The sequence below is a fragment of the Parasteatoda tepidariorum genome, chromosome 6 (genome assembly GCF_043381705.1).
Source record: "Parasteatoda tepidariorum isolate YZ-2023 chromosome 6, CAS_Ptep_4.0, whole genome shotgun sequence".
Taxonomy (NCBI): domain Eukaryota; kingdom Metazoa; phylum Arthropoda; class Arachnida; order Araneae; family Theridiidae; genus Parasteatoda; species Parasteatoda tepidariorum.
In genome coordinates this window covers 20511019-20537127 of record NC_092209.1, presented here as the reverse complement: position 1 = coordinate 20537127, position 26109 = coordinate 20511019, and the positions used below count along the sequence as shown (strand labels likewise).

Sequence of the window (26109 nt, the reverse complement as noted above, 5' to 3'; positions counted from 1 at the left end):
AACGGAGAAGTCTACAAAATTTCCCCTAAAAACCACAGTGTTACATTCACAAAAGCGTTTACTAATACTGAATATCCAAACTACAATGTAGATTGTAGGTGATTCTAAAAAGTTTAGTGAAATATCTCAGGAGAAATGCAAATTAAAAATGTAGCTGTGCGCATGCGTTGAAAGAGATCCATGGAAAGACGGCTTGTTGCTGAAAACCCAAGTAACTGGTGCAGATTTAGTCTGTTACGAGCTGTCGGGTATATGGGAAAACCCTGTTCCGAATTCATATGTTAAAGTGGATAAACATGAAGTTTTGCTTCAAACTTGAACCAATGATAAACATGATTGATTCTTAAATGTGACGATAAACAATATTAAGTTGCTACGACCGACGCTGATTCGAGATAGCCGATGGATATCGCATCGGTGAGAATTATCATGGATATCTTCGTTGTATATAAACATAGCCTGTTCCTATTTTATTTTGCACTCGTTGAAGACGCATGACATCCGCATTAGAAGAAACTTATAGTACTCTCAGCTTTATCAATGATGTCAAGAGTACATTTATGACCTACTAATGTCCTGAGGGAGAATAAAGGTATTTTGTTTCCAAACTTCTTTTAAACGCACCTCATATTTCATTTATAATTCAAAGTATTTAGAATGATATAAACAATAACAAGTGTGAAGCTCGAAATAATCAGTACGGCATGTTAAGAAAAGTTTTCGAGCTATACTATGAAAAAAACATGTAGTCAAAACTTCTAGATTATTGTGAAATTCAATGTGTTTCTGGTTATATGGAAACTCAAAAAAGCTCGAGAATTTTTACCGAGGGTCATTGGTTATGATTTCGAGAAAATCAACTATAAAATATGATTTTAGGATATGTGATCAAATTTGGGAAAATAAGGTAAAATATGGTAATATTATTACGATAATTACGAGCATGGCATAAAACATTTATACGGTTAAATATACTTTTCAGTTCTGTATTTTTTACTAAATTTATGATAATAAGAACTATAATTTTAAAACCAGAATTTCCAGTAAACCGTCACCATATGAAAGGAAAAATTCACAAATGAATGGTATACCATATAATATTTCTTTTATAATCCAAAATATTTAGAATAATATGAACAATAATATGTGTGATGCTCGAAGTAACGAGTACCGCATGTTACGATAAGTTTGCCAGCTATATTGTGAAAAAAACATATAGTTAAAACTACCAGAATATAGTAAAATTTGATGTGTTTTTGGCTCTATGGAAACCCCAGAAAGCTTGAGAATTTTAACAGAAGGTCTTTGCTTATGATTTTGCGAAAATTAACCATAAAATATGGTTTTGTAATTTGGGAAAGAGGTAAGATCTGGTAATTTTTTCATAATATCTTAGAACACTGCATAAAAACCATTTATTCGACAAAATAATACTTTTCAGTTTTGAATATTTTTACTAAAGTTGTGATAACAAGAACTGCAGTTTTGATAACCAGAATTTCCGGTAAATCTTTACAGTATGAACGGTAAAATTCACCTTATTTTCTTCTTCCAATCTTNTAAAATATGGTTTTATAATTTGTGATAAAATTTGGGGAAGAGGTAAGATCTGGTAATTTTATCATAATATCTTGGAACACTGCATAAAAACCATTTATTCGACAAAATAATACTTTTCAGTTTTGAATATCTTTACTAAAGTTGTGATAATAAGAACTGTAATTTTGATAACCAGAATTTCCGGTAAACCGTTACCGTATGAACGGTAAAATTACCTAACGAAGGATTTTAATACCGTATATTTTGGTTTCCTTAATCAAAATTATGATTTTTTTACCACAAATCTCACGACCATACAGTACGATAATTTTACCAGAATTTTGTTTCTTTGTGTACAGTCGAAATACTTACATTAAAGAAATTTTTTTTTATAACGAATTAAAAATTATTGCGGCGCAATCTTTTTTTTTGTGGTAAAATTTTTTCCCCCTCTTGTTCAAACGAGCAATATTATAACAGAAAGGGAAAAATAGTAAACTTTTCCTAATTGTTTTCTGGTGTCAATGCAAAATAATACAAAGCTAATATCATTCTACCTTATTTTCTTCTTCCAATACTAACTCTTAATTTTTATAAGGCAAATATATTAGAGGGACTATTGGTTAATTTATTTGCCTCTAGGCAAAAGAAATATTCTTCTGCTATTTTTAGGACTCATTTTTATTGAAAAATAAAAAAAGTACATCTCTTGTTATTCACTAAACTACCATGCTTTTTTATTTATCTTCTTGACAGTGTATTATTTAAATCAACTTTCTGCATTATAAATGACGTCAAAAGCTATTGCACTTTATTTCTTTTCTTGCATCTTGCAAAAAGTTTCTAGTCCCGTCTACAACTGTAGACAAAGCAGTTTACAGCAGATGTGTATTTTAAAACAAAATATTTGTTCAAAATAAATAGAGAAGAAATAAATTAGACTATTTTATCATTTATTCTTTTCTTAATTGCAATTTTTACATTAAATATGTATTTTTGTTTATAAAGATAAGTTCAATATAATGACAATTCCGTAAACTATTGTGAATTGCAGTTATAACGGACTTTTTCTGTGTTATTAATTATTACGCTATTAATAAACTCTTAAAAAAAGAGGCTTTTTTTAGACTATCTTGTCATTTTTAACAGTCACCAATCAAAATTTTAACAGTCTTAGACAAGAGAAACAATATTCCCCCTTCTCTACGACTGTTAATATACTATTTTGTTTATGCAGTTTTTTACAAATAAAAAAAAATAAATATTTAAAAATATTTTTCTTTTAAGTCTTATATTTGATATACACTAAATTTGCGATCAACTCATTTTACAATTCCATTTCTTAAAACTAAAGTAATTACTACAGAATGATGTAATGTTCTTTGGTAGTTTTATTTAAAGTCTATTTCGAGAATTATTTCGTAATCATGATTAATTTACTATCTAAAGGATTACGAAACGAATCTAATGCAGAAACACAGCTGAAGATTCTCGTTTTAGGTATTATTTTCAACCGGGAAGTAATTTACTACGGATATGGAAGTTACGTCATGAGAGGTGAAAATAGGTAATTCTAATAATAATATTACTTAATTTTTTTATGGCATACATAGAATTTGTTTACTTTATTATGAAATGCGATTCATAACTCCCTAAATAGTTTCAGGTAGCTGTAATGATTAAAATAAACTATGCCGAATGCAACAGAAAAGAAACTTGTACTCAAAGAGTAAAGTTTTACAGATATTTCCTGCTTTAACACTTTATAGTTTCTACTTAAATATTTGCTAATACTTCACCAGGGTTCTCACGACTTGGAAAAAATTAATGAGTGGTAACTAATACTTTTCAAGACTATTGAAAAATGTCTAAATGTATCTTTCATTTGTGAATCGTGAAATTTTTCTTCGGTTATTTCTTGCACCCACGTATATCTGTAGTAAATTAAATATTTATTGATTGCTTAAAACATCTAGATATATGTCACTTTTGCTAACACTTTGAAAATTTTTCCAGACAGTGGGAGCCCTGTTCACGATGAACCTTTGTCAGCAATTGCAAATGCATTTGACTCAATATAAATATCCGTGTTTCTTTCGAATCCTGCGAGTCGATAACATTCTTTTACATACACTTCGAAAAATAAATATGTTCAAAACTACAGGAATATGAACTAAGGCAAAAAACGTTAAAGAGCACAAAAATATTTGTAAAATACAGACAGCTGTTTCAGATGCTCAAAGGGCATTATATTTACCTTGTTTTCTGTCATTTCTTTCTGTTGCACTGATGAAGGTTGCCCCTAGTTTGTATTTTAGCACAAAAATCGCCCACTTGTGTATTTACAGGAATATGTTTAAATTTTCGGCTCTATGGGAACAACAAATATTTTTACCGATTTTTTACCTGATTTTTCACCGAAGCATTTTGCCAATGATTTTGGTTAAATTAACCATAAAATATAGTGATAAAATTTAGAAAAAGNTTTTTGTTTTCATCCTAGGTCTGGATAGCTTCTATGGAGAGGAGGTATGTCTTTTGTAAAATATATTTGTTATCTTCTGGAACTTTTTAAAAAATTAATATTCCTTCTGGGTTGTAAAATTTGCAACACCACTTCAAAAATGTACCACTATATTTTTCATCCGGCCATTAATTTTTAGTTTTTTCCTTTTTTAAATTGTTATCACTTGCTTGTTAGCAGCTTTTCATTCTTTTTTATTCTATACCCAACCGTAACAGGGCAACAATGTATCACGTTTTTATTACCAGAATTATGGTTTTTACACCAGAAATGCAATAACTAAAGTGCTGTAGTTGTCGGGGAACACCATTCCCCAAAATACTTGGTTTGCTGTTGTGAAAAAAAAATATTCGAAAAAAATTTCAAACTCATTTTCCCCCCTTTTCATCCATTCTTTCTTTCTCTCTTTATTATTTCTTTTACGAAGTAAAACGAAACTTTCTGCTCATTTCTGGTAAAAAAAATTTCACTCTCGCAAAAGTGCCGATTGTATTAATTATATTCGAAAGCACAAGTGAGCTTTCAAATCTGATAGGGCAATTTTTGGGCTCGTCTGTAAACATTCTAATCCATGATCCGTCTCCCATTGAGGATATTTTACGTCAGCACTATGGTCGGTGTAAACCGGATGCTGAATTCGTATCGCCGGGATTCGAACCCGGCTCACCTCATTGGCAGGTGAACGCTTTATCCTCTGAACCATCACGGCTCTGGCATCAATATTAGCATCAATATATGTTAGCATCAGAGCCCCTGTTCCATGCCACTAACGAACCTTCATGACTGTATAGCAATCCTCTTTGTTTCTCGCCGCAATAAAATCCCCCCCTCAAAATCTGATTATGTTCAGTTAAAAAATATTGCTTGCTTCGCTTACATCACCCTCCCTAAAGATTTACAGTTCTCATTTATTTTATTAATCTAAGTCACTTTTTTCTAAATATTACTCTTGTGAAAATTTCTCTATAATAAAAAATCGTGAGGGCTGTCGCTGTTCAATTTAGCGATTCGTGTACAACGTCAACTTAACGTACATTTTGTTCTTCTGCGTAAAAGCTAAAAAATTTAGAAACATAAAATTACCTATTAAAATATATACATGGAGTAAAAAACTTTACCATTTGATAATTAGATCGAGAAATAGTAACTATTAAACTTGTAGAAAAAACATCATACGGGCCACTCTACCGCCAGCAGGAATGAAACTTTATTATTGAATTTTGGTATGGTGAAAGGGTCAGATTTGTTTATGAACTTAACACAGAGTTATTTTCGAAATTCTAATTTCTTCGAAAGTTGCTGCAATTTTAAGTGCCTTTTTTCGAATTTCTTATCTTTTTGTTTGCTTTATGTTGCTGCACAAAATTTATAAGACTTTAAAACTAGAAATTACGAAATAAAACGAAATAAAAAAAAAATTAAGATTCAACTACTAGTTTGAAAATTATCAACTGTTTCACTTGTAAGAAAAAATAGTGTCTGGTTGATCTGTAGCCTGTTGAAATGCAACTACGGAGCTAAAATTTGATGTGTTGAAAAGCCATATCTATTTGTGATCTTAACGAAAATTTTTGTTTAGCAGTCTCAATTTGATAGAAAGTTATTGCAGATTTCTGTGCTTTTTCGTGATTGTTTTTAGCTGTTTAGCTTTAAATATTTTCTGTTTATCCATTGTTATAAAAATTTGTTTTTTCCTTACGAGATCTTTATTGTTTTATTTTAAGAGCTCGCGCGCTCTTGTAGATGTCAAACAAAAATAGCAGCAAAAAAAATGACTATATGCTGCCAGATATAAATCTAATTATTTATAGTGAAATTTTTAAAAAGAAAAAGAAAACTAATAAAAAGCGATACGAACCGTTCTCTATTTGAATCGTTATACATTTTGACAACGAGTAAAATAATTTTTTTTTTAGTGAGTCACACAATGTGTTTTTTCAAGTTCAGATGATTAATTTTCATATCCAGGTAATTTCAAATCCTATTTCGATACAATTACCACTTTGACAAAATGTTTTAACATAAAGCTACAATAATTATTTATTTTGAGAATAAAATAGTTTTTGTTTTCGCAGAGACGTCAACTGCTCCGTATTTGACAAAATTTTTTAAAAAACGGAAGAGAATTACAAATTAAAATTTGTAGAATCTCGGTTAATTTTTTTTAACCTTTTCGGAGGTTCAACGCGTGTAACAGTTATAGAATGACGTATTTCATAAACCTTTGAATTATTTAGAAGTAGTGGTGAGTAAAAACCTTTTAAAATAAATTAACTAAACCAAGAATCATACATAATAAAATTATCACTCGAAAATATTTATTTATCCGCTGTTCGGAGCATGTTGGCATCTCTGTTTGTATAAAATATTGACGTTTAAGGGAAGAATAAACAATATTGAATGAGAAGCGATTACAGGGAATGGCAAGCGAATCTAGCACGGGGTTGAGCCTAGGCTAAGAGCCTACATATAGAGAAATGCCAAGTGCTCCGCTTTCTGTAAACGCTTTGGTAGCGAATTAAATAGTAAAACTTGTCGAATGAGAATAATTACACCTACTTTTTAGAAGTGTCATTTTGATAATTGTAATGAAATAGAATTTCATCAGATACTTCGAATTTTTGATACGTAGTGGTGAAAAAATAACTCACAATGAAAAATACTAAATTAAGTATAACTTAAATTTCGTTACCACTAGATAATACTTTTTTACAAAGTGGAGCAAGTTGGACTCTCTGTATATACCAAGACGGAAAAGAGCAAAAAATGGTACGAAAAGCATTTCATTCCAAAAAATTTTTCGAGAAGCATTACATTTCAGTATCTACCGGAATTTTTTGTACAATAGTATATATATAAAAATGCTTATAAGAGAAAATGCTTCCTGAGAAAAAGTAGATAATGTTGAGAGTTTAGAAGAAAATAGATTTACACATCCCGAAAATAAGTTAAAATTGAAATGATTTTACAACCAGCTTTTCCTCTTTTCCGTCTAGCCTTCAGCCAGGCGTTGAGCTTCTTAGTATTTAAAATTTTTGACATTATGGCAAAAGTATTTTATCTACAGTAATTAATGACTTTCACTTGTCAATGTACCAAATAATTTTACCATATGGATTAAAGTTTTCATTACCACTGTATTTATGACATTATTTGGTGCACTGTCACAACAAAAAACATGACATTCCATAAATTTTTTTTCAAAACAAATACACAATTTCTTCCTTCAATTTAAAACAGACAATCGTTTTTTTTTTTTTAAAAAATCAGAAAAAAAACATAATAGATTGTGCTAAACTGGATCCGAATATCAAACTACAGCTCGAGATAATTTGTAAATTTTTCAGCTCTGAGCTCTATTTTGCTATTTTGTGTTACGTTGCACTGGGAAGCATTTGTCCTTTTCTTTAAAAAAGTCATATTTAATATTGTTTTTCCGAAGAGTTTATTTGACAAATGTATTAAATTATAAATAAAAGCAGCTGCATTCAATATATTCTTCAATCATAATGCTTTCCATTCTGTTGTTGCAAAAAGGCAGCGTTTGGTAAAGATGTAAAAAAAGCATTTTTCTGCAAAGAGTGATGATGCTTTTATAGTTAAAATAATCTGATGTTTTCTGTGTTGGTTACCACTTAAATTTTAAAATGCCGTATTGATCTGATTTCAGATTAAGACATAGATGTTTATGTGATTAATATTATGGTAAACGCAAATATCTTGTGTTTCCAAGATAAATTTTACGATTGAGTTACCATACAAATTAAACTCAATGGCGCGACAGGCCATAGAGGGCCAAGGCCTACTGTGCCCATTTCAGTTTTCTTGACCTTGGACACTGAGGTTAAAGAGTAGACGCTCCGGTTGGGAGGTCAGCCGAACGCGGAACCCCCATTGTTTAGTCCCCACGCATGCTTGCTACTCATTTTAACCCACTGAAGGGATAAAAAGCTGAGTCAACCTGAGTCAACCTAGGATCAAACCAAGGACCAATGGCATGAGTGATACCACTCAGCCATCGGGCCACCATACAGTCTCTATAATTTTTCAAAGAAGTTCGTAGGGACGTTGGCTCATCATCATCATAGTTGGGCACACAGCCCAATGTGAGCCAATGCCTTCCTCTGAAGATTTCTCCGTGACGACTTCCGATTTATCTTTGATTTCCAATTCTTTTCATTAATTGCGAGAAAATGATTCGAGGATGTTGGCTCAAAAAGGGTTAATTCTTTATTTTACTATTTTATTAATTACTTATTTTAATATTTTTATTTATTTCATTTAAAGTGTTATTATTTTTTTTATGAATGCGCAATTTTCAAAATGTGTGTACAAGAAACGAGGCAAACTTTTTGCTTACGTCTGCTGTACGGAGGGCGGAAACGTAACTATGATGTAACATACACGGATCGCCGTATCTCGTTGCAATTTTTTTCGAACTGAAAGCTCAAGATATCCCGTATCACTTTGTTTCGATTTTACGAATTCTGACGCATGGAACTTCATTTGTTCTTTAGCAAACATCATTTTCTTATTGCTCTCATTACGTTTTGTTTAGTCAACCAACCATTATTTCTGTTTTTAAAATATTGATTGTCTAATTAATGTCTGCGATGTGATCATGGGCCAACATAGTTAATATCATGAAAGGTTCGTAAAAAACCTTGAATTATTTTCAATTAGGGAAAAGTTCACTTATTATGTATTTGTCATTTTTATTTATTGCAGCTTTCTGAAAATAAGCTGCTATTTATATATAGGGTGCCATAATAGTATTGAAATAAACAAAATATGCATTATAATATTATGATAGCCGTAATACTTTTTGAAGAAACATAAATAATAATGTTGGGGTATGCCAACTGCTCCGCTTTCTGCAAAATTTAAAATAAATTGGTAGAGAGTTAAATAATAAAACTTGTAGAAAAAGGTATATAACGTTTACTTTTAACAATGTCACTGCGAGATTACAGCAATAAAGAAGTGTTATTTCATATGATAATTTTTCTCGATATGTATTACTGAAAAAATTACTTAAAGTAAGAAAAAAAACTAAACGAAAGATAAGTTTCGGTACCATTAGAAAATATTTTATTACAAAGCGGAGAAAATTGGTATTTCTGCATTTATACAAATACTAGATCTTGCTTAACCCTTTCTAAAGCCGTGGTAAGAATACTTACCATCAATTTTTAAAGTCCATGTTAACTTTTCTTCCACTCTTAATTTAGGTTTCCATTTGTTAATAACTTCAGCTTTCTTGAAGTGCGCTTGAATAAAATTGGCAACCATTTTTTAGTATAAGAAAAAGTATAAAAGTTATAAAATGCATAATTCCTTCTGAAGTTTGCACCATTTCTGAAATTTATTTTATAAATAAATAAAAATAAAAATCAATAAGTTCCTAATAGGTCGTGGTAAATATACTTACCACCAAAAAAAATGGCATTAAAATTTAAATTAATTTGTATAAGCTAAATTAGTTTTTTTCCCTTATATCAATTACTATTCTTATATGAATTTCAATCCCAGAAATTAATTTACCTTTACCAGAAATAAATGGCCCACTAAAGGGTTAATTCGGGTATGGGGATTTATAATCTGAAACTAGTTTAGCTTTTGAAGCTACATAGATTATTTTTAAACTGACATTTTAGTCTATTTTTTGTTGAAAAATACAAACCTGGAAAAGTCATACATAGCAGGGGGTAGCATAAATGTTAGGGCAAATTTCTAGGGTCACTTCAGAGGGAACATTCATCAGGCTTATAAATGCATAGGATCCCATGCTAGGAAATGTCGTCAAATGCGGCTAAGGGCGCTTCCCTTCCATGACCTGTTTAGAGCCAAGCGAATAAACTATGAAATTTTATTCCTGATGTGAGTCCCCCAGAAGTTTGTCGCACCATTTGTTTGACTCTTGCTATATATAACATTTTTAAATTTTAACATTGCGACTAAAAATGAATTAAGAAGTCATTAAAAAAGTTTAACTTGGAGTGAGAAACCGATTTGAAATCAGTGATACGAAGGTATATAAGATTTGTTAAAAATCTCCTGGTAGAAAAAACAAAAAAAAATTGTTTCCCAGTGTATAATCTGTAAATGCATAGTGCACCCAAAGAAATAAAATAAAAATGCATTACCCTAAATAACTTTTTGATCGGATCTTTACGTTCTAGAATTCAATCTTAATGATTCCTAAACATAACTTTTTTTCGACGAATTCAGATTTCTGACCCGCAAGATATGAGAGGTAGCCGCAATCTGTGAAATATGGTCCCCATAGTTTCACCAGGAGAACGATCGAAAGTTTGGACCCCTTAATGTTAATTTTACTTTTTTCGTATTTCCCCATATCTCGATAACTTTTAAGGCGAATTGACAATTTTTTGCCCACAATTATAAAATTCGTTTGCCCAATGATTGCTCCATGCAAAAGATAAATTTTAATAAATATTTATTATTTTTTATTAAATAGTTCTTGAGAAATCGAATTTTAAAAAAGTCGTATTTTAGTATAATAAAAGTTGTACTTTTATCTAATCTTAATAACTTATTCTTAAGACCTTTGTTTTTCTTGTTAGAAAATAAGCCCAGAATTGAGGAATGTGCTTTTATCGTCTAATTATTTCTAGCTCAAATCATAATTTCCGGCTTTTTTCTAGTATTGTGTTTAAAGAATTAGACATATCTCTTGCGAGTCATTATTAAATCCGATGAATATTTTGTAATTTATTAGTTAAATTAAAATTAAAACAAAAAGTTGTTTTAAGTTACTCTTATTAAAAAATTCTCAATAATATATTTTACTGATACTATTTGATTTCGACGGCAAACGCATTAAATCGCCAAATCATGAAATAAAACCCGCCAAAGTAGCCAAACTAAGAGTAACCACTTTCACTTTTAGTTCCATTTAGGCTTTGCAATCAAATCACATAACATAGTAACTAATTTTTTTTTACATTTAAACATTGAAAAAAAATGTTGATGATTTTTAATTTACCGAGGAATGAAGAAGATGCCGTTCCGTTTTTCCAGGAAAAGGAGTAACTATCCCGATATCGAATGTGTGCAAATGGTCACGAAATTAAACTCTATGTGAATGAAAGCTTGTGGAAATGCAATGTGAAAAGTCGTCAACAAAAAAAAAGCATCTTTTCACCTTAGAAAAAAAGAAGCACGGTTCGTCATCTTCTAGAGTCTTATCTTGCGGAATTCATATGGTGAAAATCCTATGGGAAAGACAAGCCCTATGATTTATGATTGAAAGCAATCACGGAGACATGGAAGCCTCAAACTAAAAGCGAATAATTCTAGCTTGGCGTTATTCTTGGCATCGTTTTAATTGTGGTCGCCGTACAAATCAAGTAGTAACATTTTACTTTGCCAAGTATATATTTCGAAAAAATTATTTTCTATTTTAATTTATAGCGATGGAGGAAAAAAAATAGTTCGTTGGCAAAATATTTTGTACCGTAGTTTCTACAACTCCGCCAAGTTTTTCTTGTCTTAAAATATAGTACCTTATTGGGTACTTGCACTTCAAGAAGAAGGAGATTACGGAGTCCCACACATTTAACCAATGACGTCTGCACCAGCTGACTGTTTATAAACAAAATGAATTTTTAAAGTGTAGCTAAATTTCTCCACATAAGTTAGAATATTAATTAACGTGAAGTGAATTAAATACAGTGCCCTATCGCTCATCAAATTTGTTGAAATATACTTCTTTCTTGTCTACGTCTTTTCTTAACTTTGGTTCATTATTTGTTTATGTATTTTATTGAAACAGTGATATATTTTTGTTTTGTGTACCTGGCTACTTCGATGCATAATTAGATTGTTTATGTTCTACATGATTTTATGCCTGTCTTTGTGTTAAGTAAGATATATATAGGGAAATAATTGAAACTTATCTGAAGTAATCTTTGCGAAAGAATATAGAATGTGTTACTTAAGAAAATGGATGCTCGAGTGGCTTGGCTTACTCGAAATAGAATGAAAAGAACTGTTGCTAACATAAACAAATGCCATGCTTCAACAACCAATCTGGGTCGATATACCTACACTACATCACCTCTACGTATCCCATTGTTGTACCACGTGATCTAGAATTAAATTTCAGACTATGTTAAAATCGTTAAGTACCACTAAAAATATCAAAAGAATATCAAAAGATGAGAAACAATTGCATTTCCGCTAAAAAGTGCTTAAACTTTATTTGGAGATAGTTGCATTTTTCTTACGGCTAATTTGGAGCGAAATCGTTTAATCAAAAAATCGCGTTGGTCAGTATTCCTAATATTTTTTTAATTCGTGACGTCACAGAATATTCGCTGATGTCACGAAAATGATTCTAACTTGTAGCTCACATTGTTTTGATAAACAGCGATTTATTTAATTCAATAACGCTAGGCTAGCATAAGTGATTAAAATTTATTAAAGAATATAAGTTTTTTAGAAAAGTGTTTTGATGTTAAATGTCGAATTTATATATGTATTTGACAATTCTTGAGTTTCTGAATGAATCTCTTGGTAAGTAGTTATTCTCGACATATTAAAAATTTAAATTTACGGCAGTTTTTTTTCCCTATTGATGTTGTAATTGATTAATATGTTATTTTTTCTGCATCATATTTGATTTGATAACCATAGTAGCTGGTAAGTTCCATTTGGAAAAAATACAATATTTCCATGCTTTCTTGCTTCAAAACGTATAAAAAGTCTTACCTTAATAGTAAAAATAAAACTTATTGAATCTGCATAAATATTAGATTTAGCTAGACACCATAATTATTCAACAAAATTCAACAACGTTTTTACCTGTTACAATACTGCCAGATACTTTGTTCCATATTTTCTGACGCATGCGTGAAAATAATTTTATTTTTTTAAATCTAAGTAACAATTGAGTATGTACTATGAGATTATTTAGATTTTTTGCTTAAGTATGATACTTCAAATAAGGCACTTTGCGTAAAACGTCATTTTTTAAAATCATCATTGTTACAGAAATATATAAAAATAATAACATACGAATGAAACACTACTGCCAGAGTACTGTATAAATATTATTAAATACTTTGTTTTTGAGAATGATTTTAGTACAACTCTATACTAAAGCGTATATTAACAGGAGCTCTGTTTTTAGATTTTGAAGGCAATAATAATTGATTTATTTTGAACAAAATTAAAAAAAAAAATAAAATGCGACAGTACTACGAAGTTTTGGCGAACTTTACTTTTAGGCTAAAAGAATAAAGAGATTTTGGAAAATATTAGTCAATTACAGAAATTATGATTTTCTTTTAGTTGTATTCTGGTTCCATATTGAGATAAATGCATGTTGAAAAGAGATATTTTTTAATAAATGAATACTCTAGGGGCAGATTTATCTGGCTTCTTTTTTAAACGAAACGTGTGTAAAAGAGAAAATAAGATGTCATATTGTGTTACAAAGAATGTTGACATATATTTTCGTTAAGAAAATTAAATTATTATTCTTAAGAAAACTGAATGAAGATTAAAAAGCAACTTATGCGATGATATTTGAAACTTAATTTTTACCAAAAATTCAATTAGTACATATGTTTTGCATTGTAACGACTTAAAAACAAAAGAAGTAATAGTATATTGTGTCTTCCAAAAAAGTGGTTTCAGATGAACTGTATATGAAATATCGCACTATGATGATGAACGACGTTTTTAAATTGTTTAGAAGAGTGATTATTGGGAAAGAAAACGTGGTTTTCATGTAGGTACTAATGTGTAAAATTTATTGTGATTGAGAAGGTACACAGTAGGTATTTTAACTGAATGCAAGCGTTTCGCTAGAGATAAATCAATTACTCAGAACATTATTTTGATAGAGTTCAGATTAACTAAGAAAAATTGTTAAATTGCTGAACTTATATTACCATTATAATCTTGCAAATTATAATACTTAGAAAATCTCACATTTCTTACTAGACATTCGGTAATTTACACATTTCCAACTAAGCACTCGTCAGTCTAAACTAAACACTTCCTTGTTGTTGTTTCTGATGTCACTTGCCAATACTAGCAAGACTGCTTAGTAAAACAAAGCGAATTTAAGGTGGAGGGTGCTTTACTTGTTTTTCAGTGGCTCCATCTATGGCCAAGAATACGACTTCAACCTCACACATGAGTCATGGCCCATTTTTAAAGGGTGAACCCATTCCTCCAGCCATTTATTCATTCACAAATCGTGATTTTGACCTGGACCAGAGAACCATCAATCTCCAATTCAGTACCCACAGAGGTATTGATTTGTTATGAGAACTTGGAGGACTTTGTGACCCAACAAGTTTCTCGAGTACCAGACACCATTTACTACTGAAAGATTCTTCGGCCGGCGGGGAACAAATTCACGACCTCTTAGACATGGGTTTAATATCCTATCAAGTAGGCAATCCCAGCCACGTGATTAAAGTTTAACGTGCATCAGTCATCATTTACTACACAGGGAATCTTCGATCGGTAGGGATCAAAATCATGACCTTTTGGATATGGGCCTAACACCTTACCAACCAGGCTATTTCGAATCGAATACTTACTTAAATTAACATAGATGTTGATTAGCTTCATTTAACTTGATTCTTTAAAAATCGAAAAATAAATTATTTATAAGTCGATATCTGAAGAATCAAGTTAATGAAGCTAACCAACATAAATAAATCACAAATAACGACACAAAAGTGGACCAGTGTTGGGTCTTTTAGAAATTATTCAGTGTTGTAACTTAAAATGTGTTGCAGTGTCGAAAATTCTTTCTTCTTCAATGACGAAGCGCAAAATGTATGGAGGAAAGTTCTTGCCTCCAGAAGGGAAACTATAGAACCACCATTTTGGTGAAATTATTTGTGCTTCATTCACGTAGGTTAGCTTCATTTATACGTATCATTAAGTATACCTGATCTACTTTTTAAATTAAGTTAAAACAATCCTCCACAATGTCAATGTCAAAGAATCGTGATGGGAAATGAAAGAAACGAACTTATGAGCTTCAACAATACAGAAGACTTTATGTGCACATAACCTAGGTAAAATTCGGAAAATCCTTGATTTAACACTTTTACGGATCACATTAATCTTGAAATTAATTAGGTGCGTTAACGATTTTCAAGCTTTACGAATAGCAGTATATAAGCAGTTCAAAAACGCAGACACTGACTTGCATATTTAACCTTTTTATAAAAATCAAAAAATATATTTGGACTCTTATAAAAAGTTTCAAATGTTTTTCGCATTCCTTTCTTGGTTAATGACTCCTTAATTTCAAAAACGGGTGTTTTTTAAATGCGACTATTTTAAACGGCTTCCTCTTTCATGATCCTAGCCATCATTTTGCATCCTAATTACAAAGTCTACATTTAAAAATTGTCTGGTGTTTAGTTACGGTATAAATCCTCCTTGAATCTTAATGTTTGAAACCTGTTTCTTAATCTAGAAGTTAAAATAATTTCGATATTCTTCAGAATAAAGGTGCCGCATCATTTCTTATGGCTGAGAAAAAAACTTCTGACGAATCACTTACCGATGAATCCACGGGAAAGGAATCTGAAGATCTTCAGCATGCAGATTCTATTACCGTGGCATCCCAAACAGAAGCAGGTCCTCCAACAGAACGTCAACCTTTTGGAGAGAAGTTTAAGCACTGGTATGCTGACAATTTTGATATTAATGTCGGCTACTTAAAAAGTGTGAGAGGAATACTAAATATATGCCAGGTGGTAAGTTCATAAATCATTTCTCTCTTTAAGGAATCGCGACACTAATTTATACTATATTAAACAACAAATTCACGCATTTCGTGCGTACGAAGTCTAGTTTCTTTCATGTTTAAAAAATCTTAACTGTTTCACATTAATAAATTAAAATCATTTTTCTTATCTTAATATAATTAAAAATTGCAATAATATTAAGAATTTAAATTCCCTGTAGTTTTATTAGATTTCATTAACTTAATTTAAAATGACTGTTTTCCTGAAAATGACCCACATATAACTGAAACATTAAAAGTTCAGCCTGTCATATGACTTGGTCAAGGATATCATATGACTCGGCCTTTTCAGTGCAATCGTGCTCAGAAAAGATATTCGATAGGAAACTAATTATTAGTTCATCAATTATTAGACATAGTGATTTTAAAAACAAATGGTATTAAATCTTAGGTTTATGAACTAGGTGTATAAACAGCTAAGCAACTTTATTTGCACTGCTTTTGTAAACACATTCTTGGATATGTTGTTGTTGTCGTCGTAGGCCATTAAGGCAATGGGTGTTTTTGTTTTCCAGTGGCGCCATCTACAGCCGAGAATTCAACTTCTGTCAGACCCATACGTCACACCTGTTTACAGGGCGGACCCATTCATGCATCAATTCATACATTCATAGATCATAATTTTGACAACGATGAATTAGACAACGATCAATCTCCAATTCAGTACCCCCAGAGGTATAATTTGTTATGGGGACATGGAGGTCTTTACAACCCGCCAGATTTAACTTGCACCAGTTACCATTTACTACACGAGTAGTCTTCGGCCGGCTGGATTCGAACTTACGTTCTGAGGAGCGTGAGTTCAGTCCCTGCCAACCAGGCTATCGCGGCCTCATACTTGGATATAAACCTGATATTTAAATTGCAGTTAGAATTGTGAAGTTACTGTTGTGTCAGGATTGAATTGTCACGGTGCTCCCTAGTAGTAATAAATAGAAGTATTGTTCTAATTCTGATCAAGCAAAAACCAGGTTATTCATTTTTTTCACAGTATTTATTAATAAAACAGTTCAAGTAGGTTTGTCTCTTAAATATCACTAAGGAGGTTTGTCCCCTTTAAAGAGGATCAAAAATTGTAATGGCATGCCTTCGGATCATCCTCAGGAATGTTTCCCAGACCGTCTCCAATAATCCATTATGCAGCTGTAGTGCGACGTAAATTAACTACAACTATAACAACTTAAATATCAAATGAAGCTAGTGGAGAGAGTCCCGGATTGTCTCACCGGTGTTTCAGATTTTTTTTTGTCACGTAGCAGTTGCCTTTTATCGAATATTGATAAATACGGTCGTCTGAATATGCTCATCTTCATAAAATTGGTCCAACTATTCTATTTGTACTCTATATGACAAATTATGGACAATAAACGTATTTCTGCATGCGCAACGCAAGCTGTTTTTCTTTGTAATGTTTAGAAGCATTGGGAAACTGGACTACAGCCTATGGCTTTGTGTTGAAATGCTTGAGATTCATGTAAATAAATATTAGTAAAAAATAAATAAGTAATCAATGATTTTTTGTAAGAGAGATTTTTTAAATTTTTTTTAATGATTTTTGTTTTATTTTATCTTTAATTGAAATAAGAATTCTTGAATAGGACTGATTTATCACCATCAATATAATTGACATTGACGCTCTCGCTCGTTTGATTCAGAAAAAGATAATTTGTTACATAAAAAAGAAGTAATTCCGATACTCAGTGCAGTAGTTGGAAAAAATATTTGGGGAAACTCAAATTCCTATAGGGTATATGTCATAGTTGACCGATTTTTTGTGGCTAAAAACAACCAGTTTAAATTAATTGAGCAGTTTTAATTAAAAAAAATAGTTATTTATTTTCGAAGAGGGGATTTGCTACCAATTTGCAATATTTTTATCTTTGGTGTGTTAGTCATTAAAGCTATTGATAAAATAATTGTGTAATATAATAAACTATATAAATTTTTATAAAATATTAGTGAGCACATAATTTGTCATTAGGACTTGAGAAGTACAATGCATTACTTATTTGTCTTGATAATTTGAAGGTAAAAAATATTTATCTACGCATATACACACAAAAAAAGACACAGATTTGCTTTGTTAGAGCTTAATAGTAAGAGAAGTTCACATCTGTAATAAGTTGTGTAAATTACTTAAAAATTATCTTTATTTAAATAAAAAGTAAGTGATCTCTATGAGCCCCTCCTTTTTATTGTTTGGCCATAATTATTTGCTCTTAGATTGGTTTTCTTGCTCACCAAATTATGAAATATGTAAAATAGAGTTATAAAGAAATATAATCTAATTTAATATTCAAAAATTTTCGAACCACATGAAATCAACTTAAAACAACTTTGTATAAAGACTTTGTTCTCCTTAAACATTGGTAAATTCAATTTAAGTATTTACGTTAATTACTTAGCTTTTCAGCTACGTCAAAGTTTTAAGCATTATGAATATTTCCAAAATGACATTTTTTTAATAGGTCTATTCTTATATTCTCATTGCGTCTGTTTACAGACGAGTTAAGAAATTGCGCCAATCAGATTTGAAAGCTCACTCGCGCTTTCGAATATGATTAGTACAATTGACACTTCTGTCAGAGGGAAATTTTCTTTTCAGCAGAAATTTTTGTTTCACTTCGTAAAAAAATAATAAAGGGGAAAGAAAGAATAAATGAAAAGGAAAAAAAAATATTTTTTTTTACTGCAGCAAACCAAATATTCCGGGGAATGGTGTTTCCCACGTTCCACCCCAATTACAGCATTGCTGACACTTTAAAAAGTTAGAACAAGAATGATAAAAATAGAAAAATTAGACAGCTTTAGAGCACTTAATACTCGATTTGTAAAAGCAGAGTTTCTATTAGATCTTGCTTGTGGTTGTTAAAATAATATCCTTTAAAGGTGTGCTTCCTATAAGTAAAAGTCTATACTTTAATATTTTTTAATAACTATAAATTAAGGAACCAAATGATATAACTTTAATATCTATGTCTCTGACGTGGAATAAGGTTTTATGTTAGTCAAAAGAAAAAGTGTAGTGTCGGTGAAATAATTTGAGTTTATTCTATCCTTCCAACAATTTAGAACAGCTATTTAGAAAATTGGGAGATATTCCCATGCAAGAAATATTCCCATATAAAACACACTTCGAGTTTGATCTCTTCTTTACATTTTTTAGTTTCCAGAGGTCCAATGCTCGGTTCTCGCCAAATTTTTGAAGCTGTTTTAAAGATACGGAAATTATTGCAGTTAACTAAAATAATATGATTTTTATAATTAAACTTGTCTTAAAATTTTTCTGAACTGTCAGTGGATTTTCTTCTAGTGAATCAGCACTATAGAAGAAAAAAAGTGCTGTTTTAATAGTGACATAAAACTAAATAGCATTTCCTTAAAATTACAAGTAGTGATAATTGTTCGGTTGTTGTGATAGTGATAGTAGTGATGAATGATAGTTATGATAATTGTCCATAATATGATTCTTTCTTATAATGTTATAATTAACGATAATATTATTCCTTTTATATCTATCCATCTATAATTAATTTTAGGTTCTAAGCCTGCTAGTGTGCTCTCTTTTGACTAATGTATGTCGACATACTACTACTGATGGAACCTCTTTTCCTGGATTCTATTGCAAATCAAGCGACACCTTTGCATTTGTAATTGGCTGCTCTGCCTTCATACAATCCATTATTTTTGTCATGTGTTGCTTCTTCTCAGAAAAATCAGCGAATGCGTTGTATAAAACTATTTACGTAAGTTGAAGAGATTAAATCTTGATCTAGATATACTCATTTACTTGCTTTAGCTCCTGTAATCAGATTTTGTATTATCCTGATTGGGATACTTTATTTTATTATTTTCTTGTTTAACCCCTTCAGGACCATGATTGCGAGATTCTCGTTTCTCGGTGAAGTGAGCCATTTTGACTCTAACGGCCTTAGAACGCATGGTCGTGATCTCAGTTCAGCACTCTCGTATTCGTTACGTATAGTATTATAGTACAATATGTACTATATTCTTCATTAGTATATCTAATCTCGGAGAGTGGGGGCCTGGAAAAGCACTTTTTCCTTTTGCCATCAGTCCTGAAGGGTTAACATAGTTAATAATCATATTTTGTATTAACATTAAAAAATTGTGAGGTGGAAGTTTTTAAATTGGATGGCTAAGAATAGGCTGTTAATTAATAGGGAATAATTTATAACTTAATAACCAGGGCCGAATAAAGTAATGAAGAACTGTTAATAAGCCATGTGATGGAAATATAAAGTTAACTGATTGTGCTTTGTAAGAATAAACTGTTAATGATTCTCTGGAAAATCATTTAAACTTAGTTAATTTATATTGGTATGGTCTATACCTGAAAATTCTCATTGATAAAAATCATGTTCAAATAACTAAGCTTGGTAAAAATCTGAGTAAAAAGGAATTGTTAACTATCTGGAAAATGATTTCAGATTTGCTAATTTGAGTGCGCGAGATACTGAGCAAAGAAAAAACTATTTATGATTCATAATGAGATGAAATAAATGAAATTAACTTGGCCGAGTAAAACAAAAACTGTCAGAAAAAGTTTTAAAAGTTAATAGACCTTACAGTTATAGTTTGTTGTTATAAAATTTATAAAGAAATCGCATTTCGAAATCAATATTTTCTAAAATGTTTTTGAAAATTGAACTGTACTTTAAGTGATGTTTCATTATGTTTTTATACCAGTTACTGTTTCCCCTACTTTAGGAGCTGACTTACTATGTTGCTTACTCGTTCCTTTTCTTAGTATCGAGTCTCAATTTATTGTCTAATGTCTATAGCAGAAACAGTACAAGATATGAGAATGAACGTGGTTATGGAACGATAAATGCTGCAGCGGTGAGTTTCGTTTTATGCATCAGTTGAATACTTTGAATCAATGAATAAAATAAAAAACAAACACTGTAAAAGTATTTTTTTTACTCGATCTTCCAAAATCTCAAAATCTTTTAACCTTAAACTAGGCAAATAAATAATAAAAATCTAACACAATGGAGTGTACTCCTTCATGCGGATGATCTTGTCCCAGATCTTCCAAGATCTGTAGCCGTTGCAAGGTTTAGACTTTTGACAGGGCATGATTGCTTGTTTGCCTACTTAATTCGATTTAATTTTATAGATTCTTCCTTGTGTTATTTACGTGACTCTGGTAAATTTTCCATGGTTAACACTTTAAAAAGTGCAAAGCACTCAGAAATTTTAATGATCTGTCTCAAAAGTAAGCTAATGGTATGATAAAGCAAATGGTATGAAAGCTAATGGTATGAAAGCTAATGGTATGAAAGCTAATGGTATGATAGTCAAAGCTTGGCATTTGCCAACAACAAATCTAACAATTTTAAAGAAAGGAGCTCGATAATAATAAGAATCTAATGAGTTGAATAATTTCTAAAATGCATCAAATTTTTTAAAGAAAATTTGATGCATTTTAGAAATTCTTGAATTGAATTTGAATTTTTACTTTTCCGGGATGATTTAACCTATTTTAGTTAAGTTTTAGATTATTTTTTGTTTAAAAATTATATAATTTGTTTGAGATCAAGATAGAGATGAAGAGGATGTCGAAATTATATATTTGATAATGCTCAACTCTTCCAACAATTATTAAATTAAATATTGTTAGGTGTGCCATAAAACGACCGAAAAGTTAAAATATCAATTAAGAAAAATCACTCAATTAAGATGATATATAATTATTCAGCTTTTTCGCTCTTCTCCAGAATCACCAGAAAATTGATTTTTGCCAAGTACCGAAATTAGTTGCAAAGTTTATCAATAAAGGGCGCTGCTAACTGAAAAAAAATTATGAGACGAAGTTTTTAAAATAACTAACATTTGAAACAACAGTGTGATGCAGTCTGAAGAAAAAATTAACAGATGTCAGTGCAAATGTTTCAGTTGGAATGGCAACGGAAAACAAACATTTGTTTCATAATTTCTCAGAAAATATCATTTAGATATTGGTAGTGACATCTGTTGACATGTTTAGTTACTAATTCTGAAATATGGGGATAACAAGTCCACTCGTTTTCTTACCAGAACAGAGTAAATGATAAATTTCTTTCTTCTTTTGCTCTTTTTAAAATAATTTTTCAAATCGTGTATCATTCTTTAGGTTATTGGGCAAAGATATGTTAATATACGCTATTAAATTAAAGACCTATAGGAAAACTCGCAAAACTATATTTTTCAGTTAGTGGATTCCCATATCTTAGGGGGGGGGGATCGAGAATCCACTTTCTTCGATAAAGATGTATAAATGTATTGAGAGAAAGTACGTTTTTGTGCCTGATTGCGTAATTATTTTAGTCATTTGACAATGGTAATCTACTCAAATAATAAAAATTATAAAAATATGAATGTAGTTAAAACTCTGATAATTTAGTCAAAAATTGTTTAAGGTGTAATGTTTTATATTTTACTCACTCTATATAGTTGAAGAACTTGACATTTGATTTGCCATTTTGCTAAAATTGAAAAGAAATTCAACTTTAGAATATGCATGAGCATTAAGAATTTGTCTGCAGACTATCCTCTCTATTAAAAACCGCCTTGCTAAATTCTAGTACTCTGAATAATAAATATGATGTTCTCTCTCTCTATTTGCAGTCCAAATTCTAACATGTTCAAGTTTGAATGTTTTCAAAATATCTTTAACGTTTTCTTCCATTAATGTATGAACAATATTTAATTTCTTCTTGGTTAATGGGATTTTATGCTTTATTTGTGACAAATGTAGAAATTTTTTTAAATGCACGCACAATTTTAATTCTATTCTAAGGGCTTTATTTCGAATTGTTAAAAATTAGAAATCACCATGTTTACAAACATAAACGAACAATGCTAACGACCACATAGAAAATGAAATTTTCTAAAGATTTTTCTAGCTGAATTCTTAAAAAACTTACTTAAAATAGCAAATATTTAATTGAAGCTATGGATTCGTAAGCAATTTAGTGTTTGTGTTTTATTTTTTAATATATTTCCTTTTTTGTCAATTAAGTTATATAAAGTTATACATCGTTGAAAACAGATACGATAGGGAAATATTCCCTATTGTAAATCGAATATATTATTTTACGAAATTGAAAAATCGATATTTATATTAAATCTTGCTCTTTTATTATTTGCTATGCTTACATAATATTTTATTTCATTTATAAGAGACAGGTACTGCACGTTTAGCATTGTCGCCAACAACTGATTTACACTTTGTGTTTCAAAGGAAATTTCAATTTCAAATATATGAGTATATTTTAAAATTTTTTTCTCGCAAAATTAGATACACTACAAGTTATCCTTTTGTTTGAAGTACCGGTACTTCTTATATGATTTTTTTCAATCATTTTTTTACACATAAAATACTTAGATTTTTTATAGTAATAATATTTCTGAAACAGGGTACTACACTATTAGAAATTGCTCATTATATTCATTTATTTAATTAATATTTTATCATACGCAAACAAAACTGTCAAATAACTAAGATGGTATTCAAACTGTCAAGTGTGAGAAATACCATTTATTAAGCTTTCACCAAATACGGAACAAACAGAATTTTATCGCACTAATTAAAACCTATTTAATGAAGCTATTTAGTTCCTAGCAGCTGGATACAAATTATAGCCGAGAGGGTTATTTTATGAGCCTCATGACCGACAGATCGTGGTTCGAATCCCAGCGTTCACATCACAGTATTTTCTTTATTCCCTTCATCACATGAATAGTTTCTCCAGGGGAATGTCCTGCACTCCCCAATTTCTGACCCTGAGTTATTGAAATACAATACTCTCCTCCACGCATAGATCGCTATTACATAAAGCTGCTTAACACAAAAAAAGCCTATTATTTTATTTATTTACAACAGATTCAAAGTCCGACCGATTCATGGTTTTTTAACCATTCTAGTTGTAAACAGTTTCAAAACCGTAGAGGTAAAAATGTTCTTTCCGTAAACTTTACGGTTAATTGGATGGACCAATTGCTACCTGCTATTTTACCATAATTTTAGATTGAAAACTATAACAGTGTACTAAATTCTTGCTTTATTATAGGTCCTTGGTCTTCTGGCTTGCGTGTCGTATGGAATGAGTGCTCTCTGCTTTTTAGGGTATCACAAGATCTCTCAGCGACCTGAAAGCTATAATGTCTAGTGTTCTTTTGAAAATTGAAAAAAAAAATATTTTTCGGTTTTATTCTAAGTCATTATACAAAATTTCATTAATTGTGATAATAAGTATTATGTTAAGTCACTGAAATAAATGGGACTAGTTATTTATTTTGTCATTATATTTTATTATTTATATGCAGGATGTTCCATTGTCAAGGACCTTAATATATGTTTTTAGAATTCTTCCCAAAAAATTTAATTTAAAGAGTGTTTTCCTTTTGGACTTAGTTAAAGTTTTTATTAAAGCATTTTGTGGGAACTACACTATACGTTTGACTATTAATAATTTTTTTTGTGTACGAATTCTGCCATTAACATTTGATTTTTTTGAAAGTAAGTAAAATTGGTCTAATTTACAGAACGGCACTGACCTTGTTGTCAATTGTTGAATAATATATATTTCTGTTAACTTAGTTTATTGAATTTCGATGTTTATGCTATTATAACTTAGTTTTTGAGTAGCCTGTGTAAGCTGCATTAAATAAAGTTAATAATAAGCGGAAAAGTAAATAATCTTTATTGGTTACTTTAAAAATTCATATATTTACTAAGAGCATCAAAATTTTTACATCTTATGAGTAAGACGTCAATCGGGCTGTTACATACCTTTTGGACAGGACTAATCTACAATACTGAGACTGGCCCAAGGTATGAAAAACGTACACTTTTTGGACTTTATTAAGGTTAACACAAGAAAATTATTGTTCCTAAAGAATTGGTATATTATCCAAAAGTAAATGATATTTTTCTGCTTATTTATTTCCTGACTGTTTTCAATAGTACGTTCTATGGGGTTTAATTTTTTAATCTAAGTGTGAGAAAAATTATTCAGTAGTTAGGAAAAAAAATCGTTTTTAGCGCATGCCTAGAAAACGTGAAATAGCCACTAAAACCTGTAGTGCCTGTTGTTGCGATTATCAACTTCATATACAGAATGCAGAAATTATCCATTAACTTAAGCTAATATTTGCATGATCTAAAGTGCAGCATTTTCCCCTAATTATTAGAGGACGCAAAGTAATAGTTAAGTGGGAAAAAAAAACGCTATCAAACTCTAGTAATTCTTAACTGAGGAAAGTGGAGCTGATAATATTAAAACCTATTTCAGTGATGGAGCATGCTAGAAGATGTTTCAAATAACTGTCCATGGATCTTCCTGCAGCCTAACTGGTTTTATTGTTTTCAGTCCGGCTTTTCTCAGTACTGGTTTCTTCGATTTCATTTCTCGCTTCAATAATTATTTTCAATCCTTTATATGAATAATTTTTTTACTTCAATTGTGACATGGATTTAAAATATACATGCTAAGGGTGGTCATTATGGAACACCCTGTTGCAGTTATTTAATCTGTTTTTGAAAGAAAGACTGAGTATTTTGTTTATGCAATATTTTGATGCTAAATCGCGTTATGAAATTTATAATCCCCCCCAGAATATTTATTTATAGCTAATTCGGGCGAAGAAACTTGTATTAAAAACCTGTTGTTTTTACACTGATATAATGATTTGTTTTCTTATACTTTATGCTTACATAACTTCTACAGCTTCTTGAATTTTCATCCGATTCTTTTTTTAATTTTTAACACCATAAAAATTATTTCTTTAGTTTTTATTGCACAGTACGGAAAAAAATGAATCACCCTGAAAAACTTTTGATCGGAATTTTACGCGCTAGGATTCTATCTTAATGATTCGAATGGTGACTTCAAATATGCTAATTAGTTAGTGCAGATGTTATTTTAAGTTATGAAATCAGACTACGAAACGTAATACGAAACAGACTACGAGTCTATAATGATCAGTTAAAACTATTGCAGACAAGAGATGAAAAAGTAAATAAAGTTGACTAAGATAGATACTGATACAAAATTCCTGCTGACAATGAGTGATCGTTGTTCGGAAATCGCCATTCAATGGTTCCCTGTAATGTAAAATCTATGAAGAAGGTGTTCGGTACCATAAATATAGGGTTTTCTTGCAGGTTTCTGCTTTTTAAAGGCGGACGTTTACGGAGGGGAACAGTATTTTGAGGATAAAGAAACCT

The 26109-nt window shown here is 30.6% G+C and overlaps 1 protein-coding gene across 4 annotated transcripts; it reads left to right on the top strand.

Moving 5' to 3' along the window:
* Positions 1 to 454: 454 nt before the first annotated feature.
* LOC107443233 (uncharacterized) lies at positions 455 to 24174 on the top strand. 4 transcript variants are annotated; one of them, XM_016057031.3, is made up of 5 exons: positions 455 to 592; positions 15568 to 15822; positions 19412 to 19618; positions 20604 to 20735; positions 23951 to 24174. In XM_016057031.3, the coding sequence occupies exons 2-5, from the start codon at positions 15592 to 15594 to the stop codon at positions 24047 to 24049; spliced, it is 669 nt and encodes a 222-aa protein (XP_015912517.1). In that variant the 5' UTR covers positions 455 to 592; positions 15568 to 15591; the 3' UTR covers positions 24050 to 24174. The 4 variants fall into 4 exon arrangements, with proteins under 4 accessions (XP_015912517.1, XP_015912515.1, XP_015912518.1 ...); XM_016057029.3 differs by lacking the exon at positions 455 to 592 and adding an exon at positions 3010 to 3106; XM_016057032.4 differs by lacking the exon at positions 455 to 592 and adding an exon at positions 8584 to 8713.
* The last annotated feature ends 1935 nt before the right edge of the window (positions 24175 to 26109 follow it).